The sequence below is a fragment of the Rhinolophus sinicus genome, linkage group LG02 (assembly GCF_036562045.2).
Source record: "Rhinolophus sinicus isolate RSC01 linkage group LG02, ASM3656204v1, whole genome shotgun sequence".
Classification (NCBI taxonomy): domain Eukaryota; kingdom Metazoa; phylum Chordata; class Mammalia; order Chiroptera; family Rhinolophidae; genus Rhinolophus; species Rhinolophus sinicus.
The window spans coordinates 29,484,112-29,509,133 of record NC_133752.1 but is presented as its reverse complement, the minus strand read 5'-3'; the positions used below and the strand labels follow the sequence as shown (position 1 = coordinate 29,509,133).

General features: G+C 36.4%; 1 protein-coding gene across 1 annotated transcript in view; it reads right to left on the bottom strand.

Annotated features, from left to right (window-relative positions):
* The window catches only part of COL25A1 (collagen type XXV alpha 1 chain), a 436,443-nt gene that overhangs the window by 38,814 nt on the left and 372,607 nt on the right, over positions 1-25,022 (bottom strand). Inside the window, exons 19-25 of the mRNA XM_074322592.1 lie at positions 13,791-13,853; positions 9,797-9,865; positions 8,960-9,004; positions 7,380-7,424; positions 6,371-6,448; positions 889-912; positions 240-284 (exon numbers count right to left, since the gene is read on the bottom strand). Coding sequence (XP_074178693.1) covers positions 240-284; positions 889-912; positions 6,371-6,448; positions 7,380-7,424; positions 8,960-9,004; positions 9,797-9,865; positions 13,791-13,853 — 369 coding nt within the window. The remainder of the gene's footprint in view (positions 1-239; positions 285-888; positions 913-6,370; positions 6,449-7,379; positions 7,425-8,959; positions 9,005-9,796; positions 9,866-13,790; positions 13,854-25,022) is intronic.

Below are 25,022 nucleotides of genomic sequence, written 5' to 3'. Positions count from 1 at the left end.
GTCCTTCTTCTAAATTTAATGCCATTCCTATTTCTCTCCTTTACTTCCTAATTTTGCTTTTGTTCTGATCCCGCTTCCTTTAGCCCAAACCTGAATTGTGATTCTTAGCTCTTTTAAGTAATATTGCTAATCTCAGCTTCTCTAACATTTTGTAAGATTCATTTTCAAAGATACACTTATTTAGTATGGGATTCTCTGCACCACATGTGATAAATGGAAACAAGTAAAACAAGAATAACCTTTGGCCCCTGTAGTCCTTGAGGTCCTGGTGGTCCAGGGGGACCCTAAATCCAGAAGAGACAAAGTTTAAAAAGTAACCCAGCACATGCATTAAATTTTATGCTTTAAATAATAAGTATACTATATACCTTCCTAATTTTATCATAATCAAATGTCCCCCAATATTGATTTACAATGAGGAAAAATTTCAACAGTTACAGAATTATAAATACTACCTACTTATACACAAAAACATCAACAAACATTTAGGCCAAAATAATACTGAAGATGCTTTTGAGTTGATTCATAAGACAATGAAAAATTGCTATCCCACATTCATTTTGTTGAGTTAAATTAGCTTGCTAATGTTATCTGTGTTTCTAGACATTTCTCCTCTCCCTCTCCAAAGGCTTTGATTTCCCAAACACCAAAGAACAAAGCTGTATTGTTAAGATAAGGCTAAAGATTTTTAAGAAAAACAGCTCCTTTTTTCTTGACATTTTTCATGAAGCACACAGAGTGATTCAACTTGTAAAAGGTTATTAGTATAAGAAAACATAAAGTTAAACATCAGATAAAAATAATTGCTACATTAGTACCATTATAGGCAGCATGCATCAACATCAAATACAAAGCCACAAACCACAGAAATCATGCAATAGGAGTTACCGTGACAGTTAAGGTGGTAATCCTCTGTTGGGAAAATGCATTGATAAAGACAGTTACCTATCTTGTGTGCCAAAGTACAATAATACATTTCTGAAACAATCAACTTTTTGAACATGTTTTTGCAAGACTGATGTCATCGGAATTGACAAGATACTGAGAGCATATTATCTTCAAAGGAATACAATATATTGTAAAGTTTCTTTTAAAAATTATTTTTAGAAGTTTATTTTAAAAATCTATGGATAAGGAAAAAAGCAAGTGTGAGAATTTTAATTCATCTGATTTAAAAATGTTATGTAGTCAAATAGTATGCCCTAGAGGTTTGTGACCTGAGAAATTTCACTATTCTTAAGAGTTCCATTCTAAAGTACTTTGATTAGAGAAAACCAACCGAAGTATCTAATTGTGTAAGTGATATTTTTTCTCTTTTAGTCTGTAGTGCATTTGTTGCATTATAATCAGCTGTATGTCTGTGTGTGTGTGTGTGTGTGTGTGTGTGTTACACACACATGACTAAAGACAGGAGCTGACATGGGATTCATCTAGTTTTTTAATGTAAAGTGCTAGAGTACTGTAACAAAACATATTCTCTTAAAAGTATGAATCTCCAAAACACCCAATCCCTAATCTATGAATCGTTTTTGTATTAATCTTTTCTAGTATAAGTCTTGTGTTAAATATTCTACAGGATCTATAACCACTTCATGAATCATAGAGGGGAAAACATTCTCCATTAGGGGCTCCAGTCATAAACATCATCCAATTACGTGTCAACTTGTGAAAACTGGTTTAACACCATCCTTTTGTTTCCAACTACTCCATTCCAATTTCTAATTCAGGTTGTTGTTGCTGTTTTTTATTATCGTTGTTTTAAAAAATAATCTTAACATTATCTTATTTCAAACAATTGAGTCTCTAGTGACATGGTGTCATTACTCCTTAGAAAACAATATATGGATGCATGTGTACAAATGGTTCAGCTTTGTACTCTATGATAAAATCAGTTACAGCAGCTTCAGAGAAAACATAGGAGTGCGTCTAAGATAAAGGCAAAATGACCATGATTTTTATACAATCATATCTGTGTAACATAAGACACCACTTAATTTATTCTTAGGGGATTCACCTAAAGCAAGAGCTGGATAAATGGTTCCAAAAAGCTACGTCTTTGCTCCTATAAGTAGATGAATCATTTAAAAAAGGCTAATAGAAAATTATAGAGTAGAAATAATTTGTTTATCATTGCCTTCCAATTACATAGTACAATTTTAACTAGAAAGCAGAATCCTAAGACCTTAAAAAGGGAAGGGAGTTTAAAATTTGAACTCTTGGAGGTTTTTCAACATGCTCCATATATGATTCATTCTCCACCTAAAATAGTTTGTCTTCTTTTTTTTTTCTTTTAAATTTAAGGATAACAACATATTTTATGATGAGGTGCATAATAAAAGAATATTATTAATGGTAACTGAACTATCTAACAGATGGGATTTAAATCATCTTGTTAAAAAACTATACCTCTGAGAACTGAAAATTATATAGGGGAGGTCCCATTGAATTAATAGAACAAATAACAGAAAACTAAATTAATTTCCCAAAAACAGAGCTTTATTACTACTATCTTGAAGCACCAGTGTGCAGACACATAGAGTAAGGCTGTTTGCTCACTTTGGACTTCTTGTATCTGGTTCCTCCAAGTTAAAGCTACATAAAACTCAGTACGATTCTCTCTTGAAGTTATTCAGTAATGATTTGAAAACCAGAATTTTGGGTAGTGATAAGGAAAGGCATGCCATTCTCTCGTGAGGAATGAAGTGAAATGGGAGGCATGCGCTAGAGTGACTGCCCACTGAAGAAGGTAGCGGGCTGCTTTGTGATTTATTCCCTGAGATGCTTATGTGACTCTCTTTAGAATTAAAGGTTATTTTCTTTCATTTCTCATCAAAATGCAAGCTTAAAATCGTGATTTACACTAGAGAACAGGTTTAGTTTAAATGGTGTTGAGGAATTTTAAAAGCTTCAGTTAGGAAGTGGAGAGATTTTACCGCTAATTGTGGAAATGTAATTGCCTGAAATAAAAGTCAAAATAATTGGCTTATGGCAAATGTTCCTGTAAATAACTTTCAATAGAGGCAACAGTAAAATTTTATATTTCTAATTTGATATTTTTACAACTGTAATATACTCCTATTTATCTAATTGTCTTAGTTTTTTTTGCAGATTTTTTTTGAGAGGAAGCAATAACCTAATGAAATCAGCAACGCTGTGAAAATTCATCACTGAATAGAGAATTAGAAAAATAAATGTCTACTACTTCCTCTTACTCTAATAGTTATTTTAGGTTGGTTCGTTTTATTAGGGACTTTTAATCCACTAGAGTACCTTATTAGGAAACAAATAAATAGTTTTGAAGTGAAGAAACTATAAGCTATTTATAAGGACAGCATATATACCTATACTTGTCCTGATAAGCCCCTAAGAATGATAAATCTTTAGGTTGCGATATAAACATGAACTAGTTGACTATGATGAATATTGACTTGTTTACAGTCATATAGAACTCAAGGTGAGAAAAAGAAACTGAGCACAAATATCGTTTCATGTCAAGATGCAGATGTCAGAATTTTAACAAAGTATAGTGTGTTTAGAAACACCACAAAGAATGTTCAGGAGCTCCTGAAAAATAATCCTAAACATAATATCCGATTTTATAGACTCTTAAATCTATTCCAAAATATCCTCATTTTCCAGATCAGATCAATGAAGTATAGCTACATTAAGGGACTTCCCCAAAATGACTTAGCTAGTGAGTAGCAGAAGGGAGCTCGAAACAGCGTCCGGTTTTAGGCGAAGGGTAGCTTGCTCCATACCAGGTCCTGTTCATGCACAGCCTGCTTTAAATAGACTCTTTCACAATTTTTTTCAGAAAATGGCCAATAATATTGGAGCATTCCTTGAAAGGTAAGAGAATGGATATCTCTTAAAGATGGTAGTAAGAATTATGGTAAAAAAAAAATATGGTGACATTGGAAGCAGTTTAAGGGAAATTTATAACACTGCTAATAAAGTTTAAAAAAAAATATGTCCCTATGTTTTATAAGAACTTTGAAAACATAGCAGGTACACCTAAATGTCTTGTTCTGTTTCTCTCTTTCATTACATATGCTGTTAACAACTTTTGTGAAAAGGGAACAATTTAGAAAGCTGGTTCTAGAACTTCACGATAGCCCAGAGGCTACTACTCGTGTGTAACCACTTGGACTGAAGAACACAAAGTCAGGCTCTTTCCTGAACATACTGACCCAGCAGCATTTCTTTAAGCAGTAAGCATGCTTTTTTTTTGGTATTTTACCAGAAGAAAAAGAATGAAAAGAACAGAAAAGGAGGCTGAGCTGAAGATAGATTCTGTAAAAACTATTTATTACTCTACGAGTTAAAAATGGTAGCAAAGGACCCATAGAAATATATGTTTACCATCATTAGAGAATGTTAGTGAAGTCATAAGGATGGCAAAAAAACCAAGCAAGTACAAAATAGCAAATATTTCAAACAACTGATTTGGCTTTCAAGCAAACAAATGGATTGTACATATGAACTAAGTGTAGTCACTCACTGAACCAATAACAGTTTGTTTAATATTTACACCCAGACCTGTACAGTCAGGCAAGTTGCAGCATACAGAGTGAGCATGAGATACGTTTCCTGGAAGTCACCAAGTAACTTCGAGTCCAGTAAGTGGCAAGACTAAAATAAATTATGCAATTTGAGAATAATTAAATGTTAAACAACTGGGCCCTGACTGCTAATGTTTAAAAGGATTAAGAGGAGGAACTCATCTGGATGGTGGCAGTTGGAGAAGATGTAGATGGATCAAATAAAGGAAAGAAGAACGGGATGAACTAGGCAAAAAGAGGGGGATTTTTACGGCTGTGATAAATACAAGCACTTCAGAGGAAAACGTCTGTTGTGGAGAAACAGAAAATTCTGTACAGCAAAGGCAAAACTATAGAGCCTTAAAAGTCAGATGGAGACGTTTGAGCTTGATAGAGTAGATGAAAGGGTCCATTTAGGTTTCTGAAGAGATTGGAGCCATCCAAATAGTGATAATTAAGAAAAATTAGTCTTGGAGTGATAGACAGGGTAGATTAGAAGGGCGAGGAGGCATTATGGCAGAGGAACTGGGTGAGGGCTTGTTGCAATATTAGACCTGAAATAAACAGGATGCAGACCTACTTGGAAATGGATAGAATGGGGGCAACTTCAAGCGATACTTTGAAAAAGGAAACAGTAGCATCTGATGAGATATAATGGATGAAAGACAAAGAATAGTTTTAAAATGACTGAAGTTTCTATCTCAGGAAATTCAAAGACTTTTGGTATCATGAACAGAAACTGGTCAGTTAAAAAGGGGAATCATTTGCTGGTGGGAAAGGTATCCAGTTTAATTGTGTGTACTGGTGGAAGTTAATAAGGCAATGGTGCATCCATACTAGAAATATTCCTAGACAGCTGGAGGTACATACAGATCAGACCTGGTGATGAGAGATTTGGAAGCAGCCATAACATGGAAGAACATGGAGTGATTGTACCAAGAAAAGGCCAGAGACTTGAGGATACTAAAACTTAGGTAACGTACAAACTGGAAATACTAAAACAGAGTGGATCCATCAAAGAAGAAAATCAAGAAGACATAAGAGTAGAGGATCAGAGAGACCGGAAAGAAAAAGTTTCAAAAGGAAGGTGGGCTAGTATACCAGGAAAATGTCACAGAAAAGTCAAGGGCCATTTGCACAGTGGGCTTGGCCTGGAGGTCATTAGTGACCCTTACAAGAGAAATTACAATGGAATGATGATACAGGCTACAATGCAGGAGTCTAAGCATGAAACGGATGAATGGGAAGCATAGGTAGTGGAACAAGCCACACAGTCTATGGTTTTTACTTAATGGCAGATAAATAATTAAATAGTAACAGGAATAAGAAATGCCTATAGGAGGACTAGTTATGTGCCAGGTATTCAGCCATTGCTTGTAACAAACCTACGAGGGAGTTACAAACGAGAAAACTGAGGCACAGAGAAGTAAAATAACTTGTCCTAGGTTATGCATTTAGTAAGCCAGAGAGCTGAGATTTGAACCCTGGCAGCTTCAACTCTAGAGCCACGGGGCTCTATATTGCTTCGATAGTTCTACATTTCAAGTAAGGAGACAAACATTGGTGACACAAGGTTTAAACCTGAAGCAGGTAAGACTTAAGCAGATCTGAAGGTGGAAGGGAAAGGAAAGATTGAAAGATTGAAAAGTGCTAAGAAATAAAGAGGATAAACTGGGGCAGGAAGAAGGGGATGGGTTCAGGACAGGGAGAGAGTGCTTTGAGCAGTAGAGCCCTCCGGGATGCAAGGGGTGTGGAAGCTGATATTTACACACATTACATGGTGCCCACTGGTGTCACTGTTTGTGTCACGTCAGGGAGCTGTCACTTGCCTGCAAGGCTTCGTGAAGGTTGCCGTTATAGTCTATGATCTCGGTGGCTCCTTGATCCCCCTTCTGACCAGGTGGCCCCTATGAAAAAGACCAACCAAGAGAAAATCCTGGGGGTTAGGCTAGGATATAGAGGGGACCGTGGCAAAAACAGAAATAACAGCTTGCAGCTCTCTTTGACCGTAATTCCCGACTAAGACACAACTGTACTTTAGGATACTTAATCATGTTAGAATTCTGTCCTTATTTCAAAGGAGACAAACTGTTTCTAATTTCCTGTCTGTGGTACGTTAAAGATATGAAATCTTAAAAAATAAAGATATGATTCAATCTCTGAAACTGTTTTCTGAGAATTATAAAATGTAGGCTAATCTGATTTGACTTGCAAACACTTACTGGCTTGATCCATATTCATTAAAGCAACCCCTAACATTTTCTATAAGTCGTACATCGCTTCTTCATTCTTTAAGAAGATAAAACACTGTTTTTGGAAATGCCTGGTTTTCCCAACAGGAACAGCATTCCATTAAAATGAAACCAAATACGGAACACAAAGAAGAATACATATATTTTTAAGCCGTCTACCCTATTCACTAGCTCTGCCAATGAATTTCCATTAGTCATGTCCTAATTCCCTGCCTGTGTTTCAAAAAGGCTCTGAAAGTATGGATCATTGTTTTCTTTATAATTGGGTTAACTGAAAAATGGAAAAGTATACTAGTTGGATGGCTATGGGCTTCCTATTGCTCATGTAGCAGCGGGAAAATAGATTGAGAGTTCTTTAGACCTTCTTGTGAGCTAATTTTTGTGTTTAAATCTATATCCTCATTGCTCTTGGTTACTAGAATTAAAAATAATAGGAAGTGGGGGGGTAGCAGCAATAATTATAGTAGTCTACCTCCAGTGCTATTATTTGTTACTATTAGTCAGGTGCCTTATGAAAAACCACATAGACATATACTTCAAATCTAGGCTTATAGGAGGCAAAAGCTTACATGAGAGACACACTCACCCTTGGTCCCAGGGTTCCAGAGTCTCCTTTGTCTCCACGGTCACCCTTTCCCCAGTGAAAAAAGAGAAAAACTTAATTAGTAGTTGAGCAAACAGTCTAGAACTATGTCAGATCTAAGAATGTATTTAATACTATATAGCATCACCCTTAATACAAACTTCAGAAGTGGAAATAACTGGAAGAACAATAACCACTGACACGGCAAATGCTTCTTTAACATGCACCTTGAAGTAAATTAGAATTCCCCTTTCAGATAGTAAAGTATGTTGGAACAACAATATATATGTTAGCTCTCTCACTAGGGATCTTCAAAAGCAGGTGGTTTCCATGACACCCAAAGTATGCTTTTACCTCTCAGATTGAGCCATATTCTAGCCTTTATATGAAAACACTTGGGACAAAGGGAAAAACAGCTAACCACTTCAACTGTCTGTCCTCTGAGAAGAAAAGTGTAAATAATCAAGACAGGGAAGGAATGGAGAGCTCATTCTAGGGAGAATCAGGAGGAAAAGTTCACCAGCTAAGTCTGCTTCTGATGATGGGACTCTAAGGAAAAGTTTTTCTGTAGGTACAGGCATTTAAGACTCAGAAGGTGCTGAAGTGGACAGCAGCTAGCTGGGACGAGTGGGCATGGCTGAAGGTCAGGGGCAGGGCAAACTCAGCTTTCTCTTTATTTTCAGTGCAATACAGAAAATCTCTGAAGTTCCATTTATGGTGTTATTACCCCACCTGGAGAGACACCAGGAGTAGTCCAAGCCTCAGACTGCACATACATCACTCTGAGAACACTCAAAATTCTCAGAAATCTAAACAGGAACATTGAAGAAAAGACTTGAACCTGTGTAGATTTGAAGGTCCTTTAAAACAGCCTCAAATTTATACAGATCTTTTTCTAAATGGAATTCAAGACATTTTGATATGTCTTTCTACATATTCCTATAACCTGGGTAAGGACCAACAAAGATAAGCAGGAAAAAGGATTATAGTTTTTATCCATCCACATTATGCTAACAACATTGATGATAATAATTAAAATTTCTATAAATGGAGAATTAATAATTTCTGCTCTTTTCCTCATTTTGCATTCATTTTACCATGTTATTAGCTAATAGCATCTTAAATAACCTCATTCTGCTAACAGCATATAGATAATTGTAAATACTATAGACAGCATGGAAAAGGAAAGAATTTCAACTGGTGGTGACATTTTAATGCAATGAAAGGAGTCAGCTAACTTAAAAGCAAAATACAACTTGAACATATATCACAAAGAGAGCCAAGAAATGAAAAATAAGATGTTACCATTCATAAATTAAGTAAATTACTTAATTTTTCCAAAGAAACTATTCTTATGAAATTGGAAATACAACTTCTCTTAAAGAACAGTCTGAAGCACAGAACACACCAAATTGAACAAGATGAAACAGACCAATTGTTTGAGATATCATCATAAGGATGAAATTATTGCAGTTTCAGTGTGTGAAGGACTTTAATCTAAAACATGATTCTCTGTGCAAGAAGCAAAGAGCACAGCTCTTAAAGGCCTCACGTTACATTAAAATGATTATCCGGTTACTGACCTTTGACCCCTTTGGGCCTCTAGCTCCTGATTCACCTTGTTTTCCCTATTATAGGAGAATATGAAGATGAACAAGAGAAACATACAGAGGAGATAAGAACAGAAAAAAGAAATTAACAGTGACTCAGAACAACGAAGAATGGAAACACTTTATTTAACTGCCACAGTATCTGGCTCCATGTAATGCTGGCTATTAAAACACTTAACATAAGTGTCAACACTGTATCATTGGTTCATTCTCTGGTCTCCCCATCAACCTTCATTCCACTATAAGTGAAGATTTCCCTCCCACCAGTGGATAGGAAGAGCTCTGTGACTAATTCTCATTAGTCTTAACAGTGTTTGCATAAATTTCCTTTTCATCAAGGAGTAAATCATTTCCTGTGTCTCTAGGATGGGTTATTAAAATAAAGTGTTACCATATTAGTTTACAAGGAGTTTAGAGGAATAAAGATTAAACAGTCAAATAAATCCTTCACTCTAATGTTTTCAAGGTGTGACCATCAAGTCACCATCGAAACTTACACAACACACAGCAATACTTTCTCAGTGTTTTAATACCCAGTGAGTGATAATGTGTTAATGATAGTACCGCCCCCTTTACATTCGGATGTGTTATTAAATCTGTTCATTGAAAGGAACAGAGAAAACTGGAAAAGTTGAACTGTAAAATCCCTTTTGAAAAGAACCAATTTGTATCTACTTCAATAAATTATTTGTGATTTTGGCTATATTAATATCTGTTGAGGAACTTTTAAGTTTTAGTTTCATTTTGCAAAGCAAATGGCACACATTCCCAAACCAAAGAATGTTATTTTTCAACATAAGAATAACTGACCTTTTGTCCAGGGATTCCGGGCTCCCCTCGCTCACCTCTTCCAGGAGGTCCTGCCTCCCCTCGTTCACCCTGTCACACATTGCAAAGCAGGTAAATGGCAATCCGCCTCCCCACCCCTCACCCACAGCTGGCAGATTAATAAGTTGAACAAAACCAAAGAAAGTGGAGAGTTGCCATTTCTTTGTCATGTACCCAGCACTGTATTAATCTCAACATGAATTATCTCATTTAATAAAACAATTGTTCAATCAACTGTATTATTCCCATTTGCTAGATAAGGAACTGGATTGGTAAATGCCTGTCAGATACCTATGTTGGTAAATAGAAAGACCTTTAAAGGGACTTGATAAGGGCTGTCACGATACCTCAAAACAGAAATAGACACATATTTCATTCTGTAGCCACTTTCTAAGTCCTACTGGGAAGAAGCACAACGAAGTGGTTAAAGCTGTACAATGGCCTCAACTTGTCAGGCTTTGTAATCTCACATCCTGGGTCGTAACCCTGGCTCTGTTATTTACCAGTTCTCTGTTTTGGGGCAACTTAGTTAAGTTCTGAAAGCCTCAGTTTCATTTGTAAAATGTAGAAAATTGTAGTACTGATCTCATAACTTATAAAGTGCTCAGCATGGTACAAAACACAGAGGTGTTACAGCTTTTTCTTCTGTTCACATCTCTGTGAAGTATGAACCTGGTCACTGCCCCCAAGGAGCCTAACAAAATCCACATGAACAAAATAATTAAGAATTCAGGAGTAATGCAGGGCCATACGTGAGAGAAGAGGAAACCCTATAGGGTTTTCAGTGATCCAGACTGGCTCCCTGAAGGTGAGACGTGAGCCATGTCCTGAAGGATGAGAAGGTGTATTTTATAATTTTTGCTGTTTATGACCATGCTGTTAATGAGTGCAGGAACTGCTGCACAAACCACTTTACATGCATTATCCTATTCAGTCCTCAGAACCAATGAGAAACGTATTAGTATTTATAGTCTACAGATGAGGCAACTAAGGCTCAGAAAGGTTAAGTAACTTTTCCAAAGTCACAAAGCTTTTAAAGAAGAGAGCTGTAATTTAAAATGGATTGTGCTCAATCTTCAATTTTTGTTTAAGTATTTTTGTATGTTGATCTTTAGAGCATCACTGGTCCTTTTCTTAGGATACATTCATAGTTGGGGAATTTCTGTGTCATAAAGTAAGAACATTTTAGCAGTTTGCCAAATCACCCTCCAGGAAGACGGTGCTGATTTATACTCTCTGAAAACAGAGTAGCGTGTCTGGCTTCCTGCATGATGGGTGCAATTTCAATAATCAAACGGATTATGAATTCAGACAGGTGATAGAATGTTTATGGATGAGAATGGCACCCTCCTCACTGAAGGAACTGAACATCTTGGAAAGGAGAAGAAAGTAGGATTGGATCTGTGATGGGTGATGTAGGGCTTTAAATTCCATCTGTATCGTTCCCTCTCAAAGCCTTTGTGGTTTTACAGGGGAGGTGGGATAGAGTTGAGCAAGGATAAAAGAAGACTCAGTGGGTTTCTCAGCATGAATGGAAGAGAGTGGAAAAATGGACAAGGTGGGAGGAGGGCAAAAGACTTGATTGGATGCAGGAGATGGAAAAGACGCTCCAGAGAGATTTTCCAGATTAGAGACGGAAGCCCTTCTGTTTATATATGGAAGTCTTATTTTTAAAAAGTACCATATTTGGTGTTTCTCTTAATATTTTACAGAAGAGTTCTAAAATAGTAACCATAAGCTTATTTTAGGGAAAAACAAAAACCTTTGAAAATCATTTATCTGTAGTATAACATCGGAGTGGAGTCTACGCATCTTTACCTAGAAACACTTTTTAATTTCAGTGCCCCTAATGAGTTGGTTATCATCACTGGAATTATATTATTTGTTTGTTTACTTCTTTCTCTCCTCCCACCCTCCCTCACACATAATGGAATGTAAGCTTCAGGAGAGTAGAGACTGTTTTTGCTGCATTTACTCTCTATTCTCAAATACTAGCAGAATGTCTGGCAAAAACAAAAACAAAAAACAACAACAGAAAAACTGATCTAATGAATAAACAGTATTATTCAAACTATTCTAAATTATTGGGAATAGGCCCCATTTCTTTACACTAATGTAGGTCTCTCCCAGGACTGAGGTAAAGTTGAGGCTACAGCAGTGTAGAAACAGATGTTTAGCTGCCATTATACATCTTCCTTCATTATGGTTTCTCTACTATGTTGGGGGTAAAAAAATGCAGGATTAGTTTATTTTTTTAATCTGAATTGTGTGGTACAAATGCAGACCGCTTACACAACTGAAAAAAAACAACTAGTGTTTGGCTGGACGAGATTTTTCAATAATCATGACCTTTTTTGTTGTGATACCAAATTCATGTTAAATAGGCAATTTAGGTGAAAATAAACTTCACAATGTTATTAATAAAATGAATTTCCTATCCACATCCCTTCCTGTGAAAAATACAAAACAGGTACAGTACATTCTTTACTTTTACTGGGAATTCAGACTAGTATCTATTATAAAAATATTTGGTCTGCAAAATCAGGCTGGGTTCTTCATGAACAGTAATTAATGTTGATTTTATGGCTCTCCATCTGGGTTATTTGGGAACTGTGGAATAGTTTAAAATCAGTGAACTAAAGAAAAGATATTTAGGGATAAACTCCACTCTGTACTGCCTGTGTTTCTTCTATTTTCCCTTGTTTAGCAAACCAAATGCCGCAGACATTTAGAGGTGTAGTTCATTCCTGGCTGTTGGTGGGACTGACCAGGTTTCCACTATTTGCGTCTATCCACGAGGGCGCCTTCCTTCTCTGAGGCTGCAAGTCTGAATAAGTACCACAGTTCTTATATGAACACAGAATGCTCATTATTCGCTTGCTCTCTTTCTCTTTTTATTCCAGAAAGTGTGTTTCTTGTGTGAATCTGTTCAGGCTAAAACCGGCATTCTTCATATTTTGTTAATAAGCCTGACAGCTCATTATGTGAAAAAGAAATTGCTCGAACAAACAGCAATTTTGCTTAAATTTGATCGAGTCTCAGTTCCCCTTAGGCCACACAGTTTCCATTTACTAGGATTAGAGTTATTTTCTTTTGACCAGTGGGAATGAGGACTCTTCTGTCAGAACAGACCATGAACACATTTCTCTAGCTCCTGGAAATCATCCTGGCTGATTTCTGGTGAATGCAATACATATTAAGGCAAAGACTGCTATGGTTTAAAAATAAAAGCATGTAGTTTGATCTAATTTTGCCCTTTCTTTGATTCATGAGTCTGTCATGAGTCAAGTTCCATCCTCAGAACTGTACCATTTTATGTCGTAGTGTGCAGATAAAAAGAGAACTACAGGCCTGGCTGTATCCACAGCAACATAATTTTTTTTATATGGTGGTATATAGATTGTGCTTTTAGGGCTCTCTCTAGGGTTGCCAAGTGGAAGATCCTGAGATGGTTTTCATTACAGAATCTTTCTACAGACGTTATTCAGGATGGATCCTTTTGGGACGAGGCGCTTAGGATTCTATATAATATCAGCACTCCCTGAAATCTAGGAAGTGATACAGGAATAATAAGAACGTTTGATTTAGAAGTATATACTAAAATCAACGATAAAGAGCAGGAGTTAATGGGTTCTAGCGCACTTCCTCAGAATTTCCCCACTTTTCCATAGGACCAGGAAGCTAATAGCATCACATCAATTTAGGAGCAATTTTGGGGAAAATTAGAACAATTAATATATTCCACGTTTGTGTTGTCTTGACTAAAGCTTTCTAAAATTAATTGCCTATTACTCTACTTAATATGGTATCCCCATTAGAAGTGTTAGGAAGGCGTGGTAGGCTGCTTCAGTTTTCTACTAGGTGAAAACATATGGTCATAAATAGTAAAGTTACCCCACATTTCTTTGAATATAATGGACTAAAAACATGACAAAAAAATTCAGAAAGAAATGAAGGGAAAAAAGACTCCACTCACCTTTGTTCCTGGTAACCCTGGTAAGCCTGGCTCTCCTTGAGGACCAATGAAACCTGGTTCTCCCTTTAAAAAGATGGGCATATGAGATAATTATTCACTTGATAATAAGTAAGTAAACTGATTTCCTTCTACTAGGATTTTACTGCTCTGATTGTATACAGTTTTCTTGCTGAGATCCAGCTACTGACTATAACATGAATCAGATTAGGTTTTGATCAATGAAAATAGTTGGAGCAAAGCTTTGGAGAAACTTTAGAAAGCAAAAGTGGCAAAGCAACCACATAGATGTCTTTATAATTTCCTTTGTCACCTGTAGTCCAGTGCTTCTTACCCATTTACCAAATCCAGTTATGCTTGGGCAGCTGTGGTAGGTGGTGGCCTCTAAGATAGGCGTAAATGATTCCACCTCCTGGTATTCACGCCCTTGTGTAATGCCCTCTGCTTGGGTGTAGACTGGATTTACTGACTCATATCTAATGAACAGAATATGGCAGAAGTAATGGGATACCACTTCTGAGACTAAGTTATAGAAACATTATGGCTTCCATCTTGGGGGCCTTTTCTTGTGCTCTCTCACTTGGATTATTTGCTTTGGGGAAAGCGAGCTGCCATGCTGTGAGCAGCCCAATAAAGAGGTCCACATAGTGAGGTCCGAGGTCTTCCAACCGCCACATGTGTGGACTTGAGAGCAGATGTTCCACCAGAGTAGCGTCTTCAGGTGAGAGCACAGCCCTGCCTGACAGCTTGACTGAATCCTCATGGGAAACATTGATCCAGGGGTATCCAGCTAAGCTATGCACAAATTCCTGTTCCTCCGAAATTGTGAGATGTGAGATAATTCTTGTTTTAAGCCACTCCAGTTTGGGGGGTAATATGGTATACAGCAATAGATACCTGAATAATGGATGTGGCTAGGGAAAAGATTCAGAATGTCCAGCACGAAAGGAAAAATCTCTCTCTTTGCCATATCTCCATAACCTCTTCACTATCTGGAGGAAACCCAGTTGTGGTATAGTAAAAAATATATTTGGTCTTGTTCCTGGTTCCTTGCACAGAGCTCCTAAAGACCTTGGAATTTCCTGAGTGATAAGAGTAATAGAAGAATCTTCTGTTATTCTTAACAAGCCCCTTTCAAACATACCTGAGTTTATGCTAATGAAGTGACTCTTGGTGGCTCCTAGATAGCTTTAGGATGGTGGCTGTGATAAGAAGGTGAAAACTTTCAGCCCTTCCCTGCTCTCACCATCTCCAGAGAGGGGAGAGGGGCTGGAGACTAAGTTCAGTCACCAGTGGCCAATAATTTAATGCATCATGCCTACAATGGAACCTCCATAAAAACAATGGGAATTGGAGTTGGTGAACACATCCACGTGCTGGCAGGATATTGCACCCCAATTCCATGGGGACAGATGGCACTGAGCTCGAGGCCCTTCTGATCTTCACCCTGTGTACCTCTTTATATGGCTGTTCATTTTTATCTTTTATAATAAGCTGTAGTAGTAAGTATGGCATTTTCCTGAGTTCTATGAGTTGTTCTAGCAAACTTGAGTGGGGGTAGGAGTGGGTGGTTGTGAGTACCCCTGAATTTGTAGCTAAGTTAGACAGAAGGGCAGGTAACCAGGGGACCCAGTATTTGTGATTTTCGGCTGAAGTGAGGGCAGTCTTGTGGGACTGAGGCCTTAAGTCTATGGAGTCTAATGCTAACTCTGAGTAGTTTAGTGTCACAGTAGGATTGAATTATAGGACACACAGTTGATGTCAGAGAATCAGAGTTGGATAATCAGTGTTGGAAAAGACACCACTATTTGGTGTCAGGAAACACCTGAGACCAGTGTTCACGTTTTCTTGACTATACTATCCATAGTTTTATTTTCTTTTTAAAAATGTGAACGCAAATGTAAGAGCTTAACTTCCTGAAATCTATAATGAAGCAAGAAATGCAATGGCTCTGTTCCCATATTTCCTGTTTTTTCATTTTTTTCCCAGTCTTTGTTGGATTATTTCTGGAGCAGTTGCTAATATTGTTGATCCATTTGATTTGTTTCTAAGGTAGTGATATTTTAACATTTGTTTTTTGATACTTGGAGTTGAGTAAGAAGGAAGATACAGAGAGGATGTTTTATAAGAAATGTTAAAATGTCATCAAATATTTTTGAAACAAGTGAGCTTTTAAAATATGCTATATAAAATCTTGGGTATTGGGTGGGAAACAAATTGATATCACCACCACAAAATGTATCATATTGATATATAACACAAACGGATTTATCTCTAGCTCTGATGCTCATGGTACTGGTTTAAGGGGGGAAAGGTAGATGGGAATTAATGCTTTAGGTTTATTTGTGAAATTTCTCTCACTCTGTTCTAGCTGTCCCCATGCCCTTGCACGTACTGGAAAGGAGAATCTTAAGAACGAATTTTGGGTGGATCTCTTAATGGTCTAAAATGAAAATCAATTCTATTCATAGAAAGCAATGATGACTATTCTACTTCTTGTGAAGGAGTTTAACTTGTTATTTTAAGCAAAAAAAAAATCATAAGGAATACATTTACTTACAAGTAAGATATTTCTCCCAATACAATTATATATGTAAATATATAAATATTCCCTCTGCACCCTCAAGAACAAAATTGTATTAAAGTCAATGTCTATCATTAATAATAACTTACTGTCATAGAAATATAATGCAAGTTAATAGGTCGAAAGTTCATATGTAGACAAGACTCTTGCATATCTTCAAGTAGAAATAAAATGATTTAATGTTTAGCAAAGCAAATAGAAGCACCATTAAAGCATACTAATAAAAGAGAAGAAAAAACAGCAAACATTGCAAAAATGCATTTCTTATTCATGTTAGTGCTTAGTTTATAAAAAGATGAAGCATGCAGTTTCATAGTTCACAAATAAACAAATAAGGCTTTGTGATCTCAGTGGTCAGACAAAAGTGTTTTTTTTTTTCTTTTAAAAAACAGAACATAAATTCTCCTGAGTAAATGCACAGAAAGTTCTTTTACACAGAATGTTGAGGGGAAATATTTTTATTTCAAGATATAAAGTTAGCAATGCATTTGACAGCCACAACAAATTTAGCACAATTAATACTGGCTAATTCTAAAGACTTTGAGTATGCTTATACCTTATCCAGCCACCCTAAGAAACTTTCTATCATATCCATACATGATATTTATTTATTTCAATTTATTCAAGGAGAAAAATAGCATACTTAACTTTAGGGTCACAGTTTTAAGCTTATTTAATTCCAGAACTCTTAATCACTTTAGAAACATTAGCTCCATCCTCTCTATACCTTCGCAGGATGGGGAGGAAATAATCATTGGTCTCTTTTTTCATCTCAGGCTTGAAAGACAATTGTGGAAGTAAATAAGGCATAAATGTATTGACTCATGGTCCTGATTGAGTCTGTTGGACAGCTTCTCACCTTCCTAAGCTTATACCAGAGGATCTCAAAGTGCCTTTTCACTTGTTCTTATTAGTGTAGAGAAGGGAAAGTTCATTGATATGGTTTCAGATTCCACGTCACCTAACCTTTAAGAAACCACCACTTGTAGAGTTTGGGGTATGATCAAAGAAGAATATCCATAATTTTATGGAGAGACTTTATTAAAATAATCTACCCTTATCCAATTACATATCTGTACAAGGCTGGTTTTTCTTCATATATTTCAAACAAAAACAACAAATTCCAACAGATGGAATGCAGGTATGAGAATCCAGCAGCTTTCTATTAAGCCAGACATTAAAGAGATTTGCAAAAAATAAAAAATAATTTAAAAATGCCACTTTTCTTACTGAAGATTCAGTTATATTTCATAAAACATGTTATTTAATTAACACAGGACGGGTTTTTTTTAAATTTCTGAGTTTTAATTTCTAATACAGAAATGTCAATAAATATAACCTACATAAGCAACTCTCAATCCTCATTTTTAAGCATGTGAAAGGGTTTTGAGACAAAATATTTGAGAACGGTTGGTACAGAATTGAGTTAAAGCCTAGCTTTGCAAGCTGGAATCTAGAGGTGCAAAATAACGGAATATTCTGGCATTGTTAGGGGTGGCTTAGTTAAGACATATTATTATAAGATAACACAAGCAAAGCACTTAGCATGGTCTCTAGAATAAAGTAAGTAAAGAATAAATGTTTGTTATTATCACTGTCTTTATCTATTGGCTCAAAAATGTTAGCTATCATTATTATTGGTAGTAATAGTAACAGAAGTATTATATCTCCCAAACTAATTGATAATATAAAGGTGACTTCTTGTTTCTTTACAACCTGGATGGGGCTATACTCAATACCCCTTAAACTTATTTTAAGAAGTAACCCTGTATTTTCTCAGGTGAATATATCATCAATTTATGATATAACATCAAATTGCTAGAGCATTTAGGATTGCAAAACCAAAATTGTAGAGAAGTGACAGGTTTACTATGACTAAGAAAGGGAAAGGAGAAAATAGTCATACCTATTGAATTTTCCTAAATAAATGCAATCCTTTTTTTAAAAATCTTGCCTTTTTGACAAGGGCTGATGTAGAGTTCAAAATTTCTACAATCTCCTAAAATGTCTAGTAGAAAGGCTATGACAATATATTGTTCTATGTGATAATATATTAACGTGATTAAAAAAAAAAAGCTACTGTTTATTCTACTGTAGTCACAATTCCAGTGAACCAGAATAGAGGAAGACTGGATCAGGAGAAGGTAGGGCAAAGCAGCTGAAACATGATTCAAACACAAAACAATTTGGGGAAATCCTCGTTGGAGTAAAACAACACAAAAATGAGGTTATGTGTTTTCAGGGCAATAAACAGGAGAATAACTATAAAATGATTCTCAGAGCTGTTTTTACATATCTAATCTCATTTAATTAAGGAGAAATAGGAGATTGCTACATTTAAAATTATTCACAGGTATTCGTCTGAGTAGACAGGTGGGAATGAAATACAATACAGGAAACTGGCACTACAATGAAATTAAGCTCTTACATTACTTTTAATGAAGAAACAACTAAAGCTAGAGGCTTTTGTTTTTTTTGGTTTTGTTTTGTTTTTTGCTTTTTACAAAAAAATTACCTGAACTAGAAAATCCAAATTATAATTTCAGTGAGCTATTTTAGGAATAACATGGGAAACATAAGGCAGAGATCCTTTGAAAAGGGCAGATGCTGGCCATCATATTCAGGGAAACACGGATTTACACAGGTAAACAGAAAATAAAATAGTTCCACAACTGACGTGAAAAGAATAAAATAGGATATTTTCTGGAGCAATATTAACCTTTTTAGTTTATGAAAGGTTCATTGTTGTTGTTTTTTTAATGATAACAAAAAAAAGTCTAAGAAAAATGAGGAAAAGGCAAAGACTGTAAACACTGGTTTGTCATGAACACCAGGGCACCAATGAATAGCATACATTACGAAGAGCACTAATTATTAATTCTTCAGAGCCACTTTTTTTCTCTGAAGTTTCCTACACACACACAGACACACACACACACACACACACACACACACACTTTTCTCTTGTTTTATATATATAGTCTAAATTTTCCTCCATCTATCTATTTACTCACCATCTCTAGTGAGGTAGCATTTTAGGTGTTTACTTTTATTATCAGTGAGAACAAGATCACAAAGTCAATTGGGATTCTATTCATATTGGTGCTGCTGATTGTGTGCGGAAGGGAATTAAAAGAATGATGGCAACCAACTGACAGATCTTAAAATGCCACTGCTTGCAAAGTTAGTGCCTAATTACAGAAAGAGAGAAAAGTAAAAAGAAGGAGAAGAATAGTAGAGGAGTGCAGGGGCTGGAGGCAGGAGGTAGATGCGGCAAAAAAGAATAGAGAGGAAGAAGCATCTCAAATTTTCTGTTCCACTATCATGGCCATAACAATTGAATCCAGGTTTACTCTGTTATTGTTTTTGTACTGTTTTCACTGGTCCTGGAAACGTCCAACTAGATCTACTCTTGGACAAACATAGAAAAATATAAACAATATCACGTTTAACTCTTAAAATAAACAGAAAGCTATGATTTAACGAAAGCCTGTAGATAAAATATATACAACACTATTTATCAGAACCCTTAACATAATCCAAAATGTTAATCGCTAAAAAATAGCTGGCACCATATTTTGATACACAAACCACATGTTAACCAGTGATGTAAATGGTTGTCAGAGACAGAGAAATCTCAACTCTGTTAGTGCTATTGTAATATGGCACTAATGCAACATCAAATCCCAAAATGAAGAAAAATTTGGTTAAATTTTCTGGTCTTGTCCTGGATATTGTATCTGATTTCTTCCTGAGTTGTTTCATGAGTTTTGTCTTTTGTTTATAGTTAACATTAATTACATAGCTCACCACCAATAAGTTTATAACCTAGATTTCAAAACCAAGACTGTAACACATTTCCCTGTGTTGAGCTGGTAGAAAAGAATCAAGTAGCTGTGGTTTTGAAAACTAAACTGGGACTCAGGTTGGGCACTAGAAATGCTATGAATTCAGGAGGAAGCACAGTGTAGACCTAGCAGCAAACTGCTGGAAGCAGCCGCAGGGGGGAGGGGATCCATCCGAAAAATCTCACACACATTGCTAATTTGAATGAAAGCTTTAAACAACCAGGGCACATAAAAATGCAGAACCAAGTCTATGGAGAATAGCTATAGCTGAAATCAAAGGTGGATCTTCACATGACCATGAGCCTAATGGTCTCACATTGATCTTTCCAACTATAGCTAACCATTTCAGCAGCCTTTAAATCCTAGGTCTAGAAATATCTCTCTCCCTCTCCCTCTCCCTCTCCCTCTCCCTCTCCCTCTCCCCCTCCCCCTCCCCCTCCCCCTCCCCTCCCCCTCCCCCTCCCCCCCTCCCCCTCCCCCTCCTCCTCCCTCTCCCTCTCTCTTTCTCAATGTGCTCTTCAGAGATCTAGCCTTTCCCTGATAACCAGCAACCACTGAGACAGTGGAAGACTGTAGTCCAGACCTGACTAATGGTCATGTGGTCAGGACTTCCGGCAGGCTAAGACAACATCTTGACCTAAGCTATGTTTCAGTTCCTGAGCCCAGGAAACTTTCCAATGAGACCAACAGAGGAACTCCAGAAAAGCCCTCAGAACTGTCCTCAAGACCTGAAGTGATTCATTACCCTTCTCTCACCTCCAACCAATCAGCTCCCAGCACGACCTCAAACCCCTAACACTAGGTGTCTTGTGATTTTGCTCCATATACTTGTAACCTACAAGCCATCGGGGAGCCAGGTCTTTCAGCACTAGCTTCCCTGTGTCTCTGGGTTCCGTGCATTTCCTGAAATAAACCTCTACTTGCTTTGCTGCAAACTCCTGCTCCAGTCTCCATTAGCTTTGATGCGTGCAGGCAAATGAACCCTTGAGTTCGGTAACACAACTTTGATCTTGTAGTATGAAGCTCAATAAAAATAAGTCACAGTAACTAATAGGTACTATATTTGAAATAATATTCTATTTTTTCACCAAACAAGAGATTCCCTTGCTGATTAGAGTGTCAGTATAGAGCTCTCTCTCTCTTTCTCTCTCGCTCTCTGCTTTCTTTCATAAGTTGGCAATATGTACAGATTTAGGTATAAGAAGGTGGGATCTATTCACTCTATAAGATAAAAGGGAGATACCACAAAGTAAGATTTTGACTAAAGCCACTTTTGCTCAACTCATTTAGTATTACTTTTTAAAAATGTAAACAATCTATTGAGATAGCTTAAATTCTGTGTATTCTGTACCCCCCAAAACCCCAAAACAAAACAAAAATCCCCCCAATCAATGCAAACAATTACTATCTTCACAAAACAAGAGGGCAACAAAACCTGGCCTTCTCTATTACATAAAGGCCAGGGAAAGCTAGGAAATGCCTTAAGAACATGACCTTTTTCTGAAATCTAACAATGACCACCAGTGGTCTCATTAAGTCTTAGAATTTTGTAATACAATCTGAGTCTGATTTTTCTTCAAACTTACCTTTAATACATAGCAAGGAAGTATTTCAGATGACCTTTATCTTTTAAATGGCTATTGGGACAGTTCACCTAACACTTTTTTTTTTTTTCAAGTTTACATAAAGGATGTCCTTCGTATAGATAAGAGGACTCAACAAATTCAGAGATGGAATTGTTAGTCAAGGTGAAAAAGGAAGAGAGAGCTTCATTCATACAGAATGGCTTACCAGATGTTTCCCTATAAACTTCCAGAACTTACCATCTGTTAAATGGAAGGGTGGCCAGAAAGTCCTAACTGATTAGCTCTTGCCCATAGAAAAATCTCTGGTTTTTCGTTTAATACCATTTGTTTTATTTTTATAAGTCATTATCAATTAAAGGAATAAAAGATATCATTTTTTAACCTGTCTAAAAAAACCCTCTAATATACCAGCTTAAACCAAGTCATGTTTTCCATGATATTTATTATCCCCAAGCAGATCCAATTTTCATTGCCCAAAAAAAACAGTACAACAGGGCTTGAAAAATATGTGGTGATTTGCCTGGTTGCTAAAAGCATCACCAATAATTTTGATTAATGTGTCTTGACAATGAATGCATTAGCCATACAATATTATTCTTGCTTAAAGGCTAATTAGAATTCAAGTCAGCATGATACCTGCTTTTGAGGATTACAGCAAGAACATTTGTTGTAATAAGAACCTCCAGGCAGCCAGTTTTGATAATGATTGATTTGTAAAATTATTGAGGGGAAAAAAAAAAAAAGAGAAAGTAGACTCTGTCCCCAAAACACTTATTTCCCTTAAGGATCAAATTTGAGTGTAAATTAAAACATCTTGGTGGTTATGATGAAAATGAACTACCGTAGCAGGTTTATTTAAAACCCAGAAAACATACCTTTCTGCTTTTTTTTTTTTTTCTTAACAGGATTACATCATGAAAGCACATTTGGTGTATTTATTGGAGGTTTCATTCTGGCTGCTGAGCAATCTCTGATTTCTGGTTGTATGCATTTCTTAATTGGACTCTTAAATTATTCAACTGCTCAGATGCACTTTGTGCAAGCAGGAAATAATTATAAGTACCAATAACACACTATCCTTTTAACCAGTATTTCTTCCTTTTCTTCTTTCTCTTAGGAATTTATTTCACATTCTATGTTACTTCCAAAAACTTTCCTCTGCTATTTGTAAAATGTGAGTTGATGTTGCGGAGGAAGGAATCTCATTTTCAGTGGATTCTAAGAATGCCAAAGTAAGTGTTCCCGCCACCTGTAAAAGTTAGTCTTTATATGCCTTGATGTCAAGGATGATTTCATATAATGAGGTACAAACAGTTAGTTATTGTCTCATACCCTCCCAATCGCCAAGTTCTTGCTCTAAATGTCAAATTTTCACCAATGGAGAAGCCAGAACAACAATATCAAGCTTTGAGGGGAAAATACCATAAAAATTTCTTTGCCAACTAAATGATTTGTATGCTTTTCTCCTGATTTGATGTAATTTTTGATGTATTAGGTCTCCCTACTGTATTAATTTTACTGTGTTATATATTTTATTTTTTTTTCCAATTTACTTTTTGAATGTGATGAGATAAACTGGTGGTCTACGTTGAAAGGAGGAAAGCAAGCACTGAAAATCAATATTTGTAAAAAAATGTCTTGGACTAGGCAACACCATGACTGGGGCCTAGAGAATTTCCTTATTAAATGTCGTTTTCCTTTTGCTTTTTGTGTGAATAGGGTCGGGGAAGAGAACTTGTACAGTACCATGTCTTATGCCCAGAACGGTATGTTCCCTCATCCTTTGCTCCTGGAGTACATTTGGGTTATAGGAAAAGGAGAATACTGTGATGCCGTGGTTCAAGAGAAAGCAGGTTACCTTATTGCTCTTAGCATTCACCTGTCACTGCAAAAGAATTTACACCTATTAACCTGTGGAGTATAATGGCTTCATGTTCTTTAGGTTAACATTACTCACATGAGGAAAGACTATACAGAACAGGGAGGTATGTAACCAATGTTTCCAAAATTCTGGGCTGCTCCAAGAGGAAGAAAGAACAATAGCTAAAATTCATATAGCATTTGCTTTATGCTTGGCAATATTTTAGGAGCTACACATATATTAATTCATTTAATCCTCACACCAACCCTCTGAGTTATGGACAGTAATGATTCTCATTTTAGAAGGAAATTGGAGTGCAGAGAGGTTAGGAAACTTGTCTCACATCAGGCTATAGATTCAGAAACTGCTGAGGGGTCGGACCAGTGATTTGGTTCTACACTCAGGACTCTTCATTACTGTTCTATTTCTCCTTCATTACTAGGGTCATGTAATCACCTAAGGGCTAAGTAATGTATCTACATTTTTCAAAATAAGCATAGAGAGAAAAGCTTTTTAAAACAGGGACTTTGAATCTTACTCTTTTATGTAATACCAGGAAAGCTAGTTACAATAAGTTTTGCCAATGAAAAATATATCTGAAGGCTTGTTTATAAAAATAATTTTCTGAGCTCAAATCTTATTCCAGAAGATTAGTCTGCATGGTACATTGTGCATAATTTAATTTTCCCAATTGAACATCTTGACACTATATGAACCATGAATGCATGAAATAGGAATTTCAAATGTCTTCCACATGGTGAGAGGACTTTCCAGTACTTGTGCCGGAAGCTTAAGTGTAATTTGAAATTAAGTTATGCCTGTTCTAAGTGACTTTTATTATGTATGCCTAAGGTATTAGCACTTTTCTCTGAGTGGGACCCTGACGTGATAGATAGACGAGTCTGCTGTCTGTATTTAGGCACTTTGCTCATTTCCTGAGAGCTGTGTGGAAGGCATTTGGATGCTCATTAAGTTTCCAACCATTCCCCGAGAGCAACAGGTGGCAAATCAAAGCTCCCCTGGTATGTCATGGCTGGTTTCCTCAACGTCTTGGAAATAATGGATGGCATTTGCATGCTCTCTGTAGTACCAGCAGATAAGAAGGAGATGAATAGCAACAGGAAGTATTTCCAAAGAATAAACAAACACAAGTCTAGGGAGGTTATGACTAATGTTCTTGCTACCACGCTTTCAAAATCCATACACGGTGGTTTCATCTTTTAAATATTGTTATGCTTTCAAACTATAAAATCATGCTTAACTCTCCTGTGGTTAGCTACCTAATTGAAGCAACATATATTAGAGGAATAAAGAATATCCCAAGTAATGAAGCTATATCATAAAATTATAAACTAT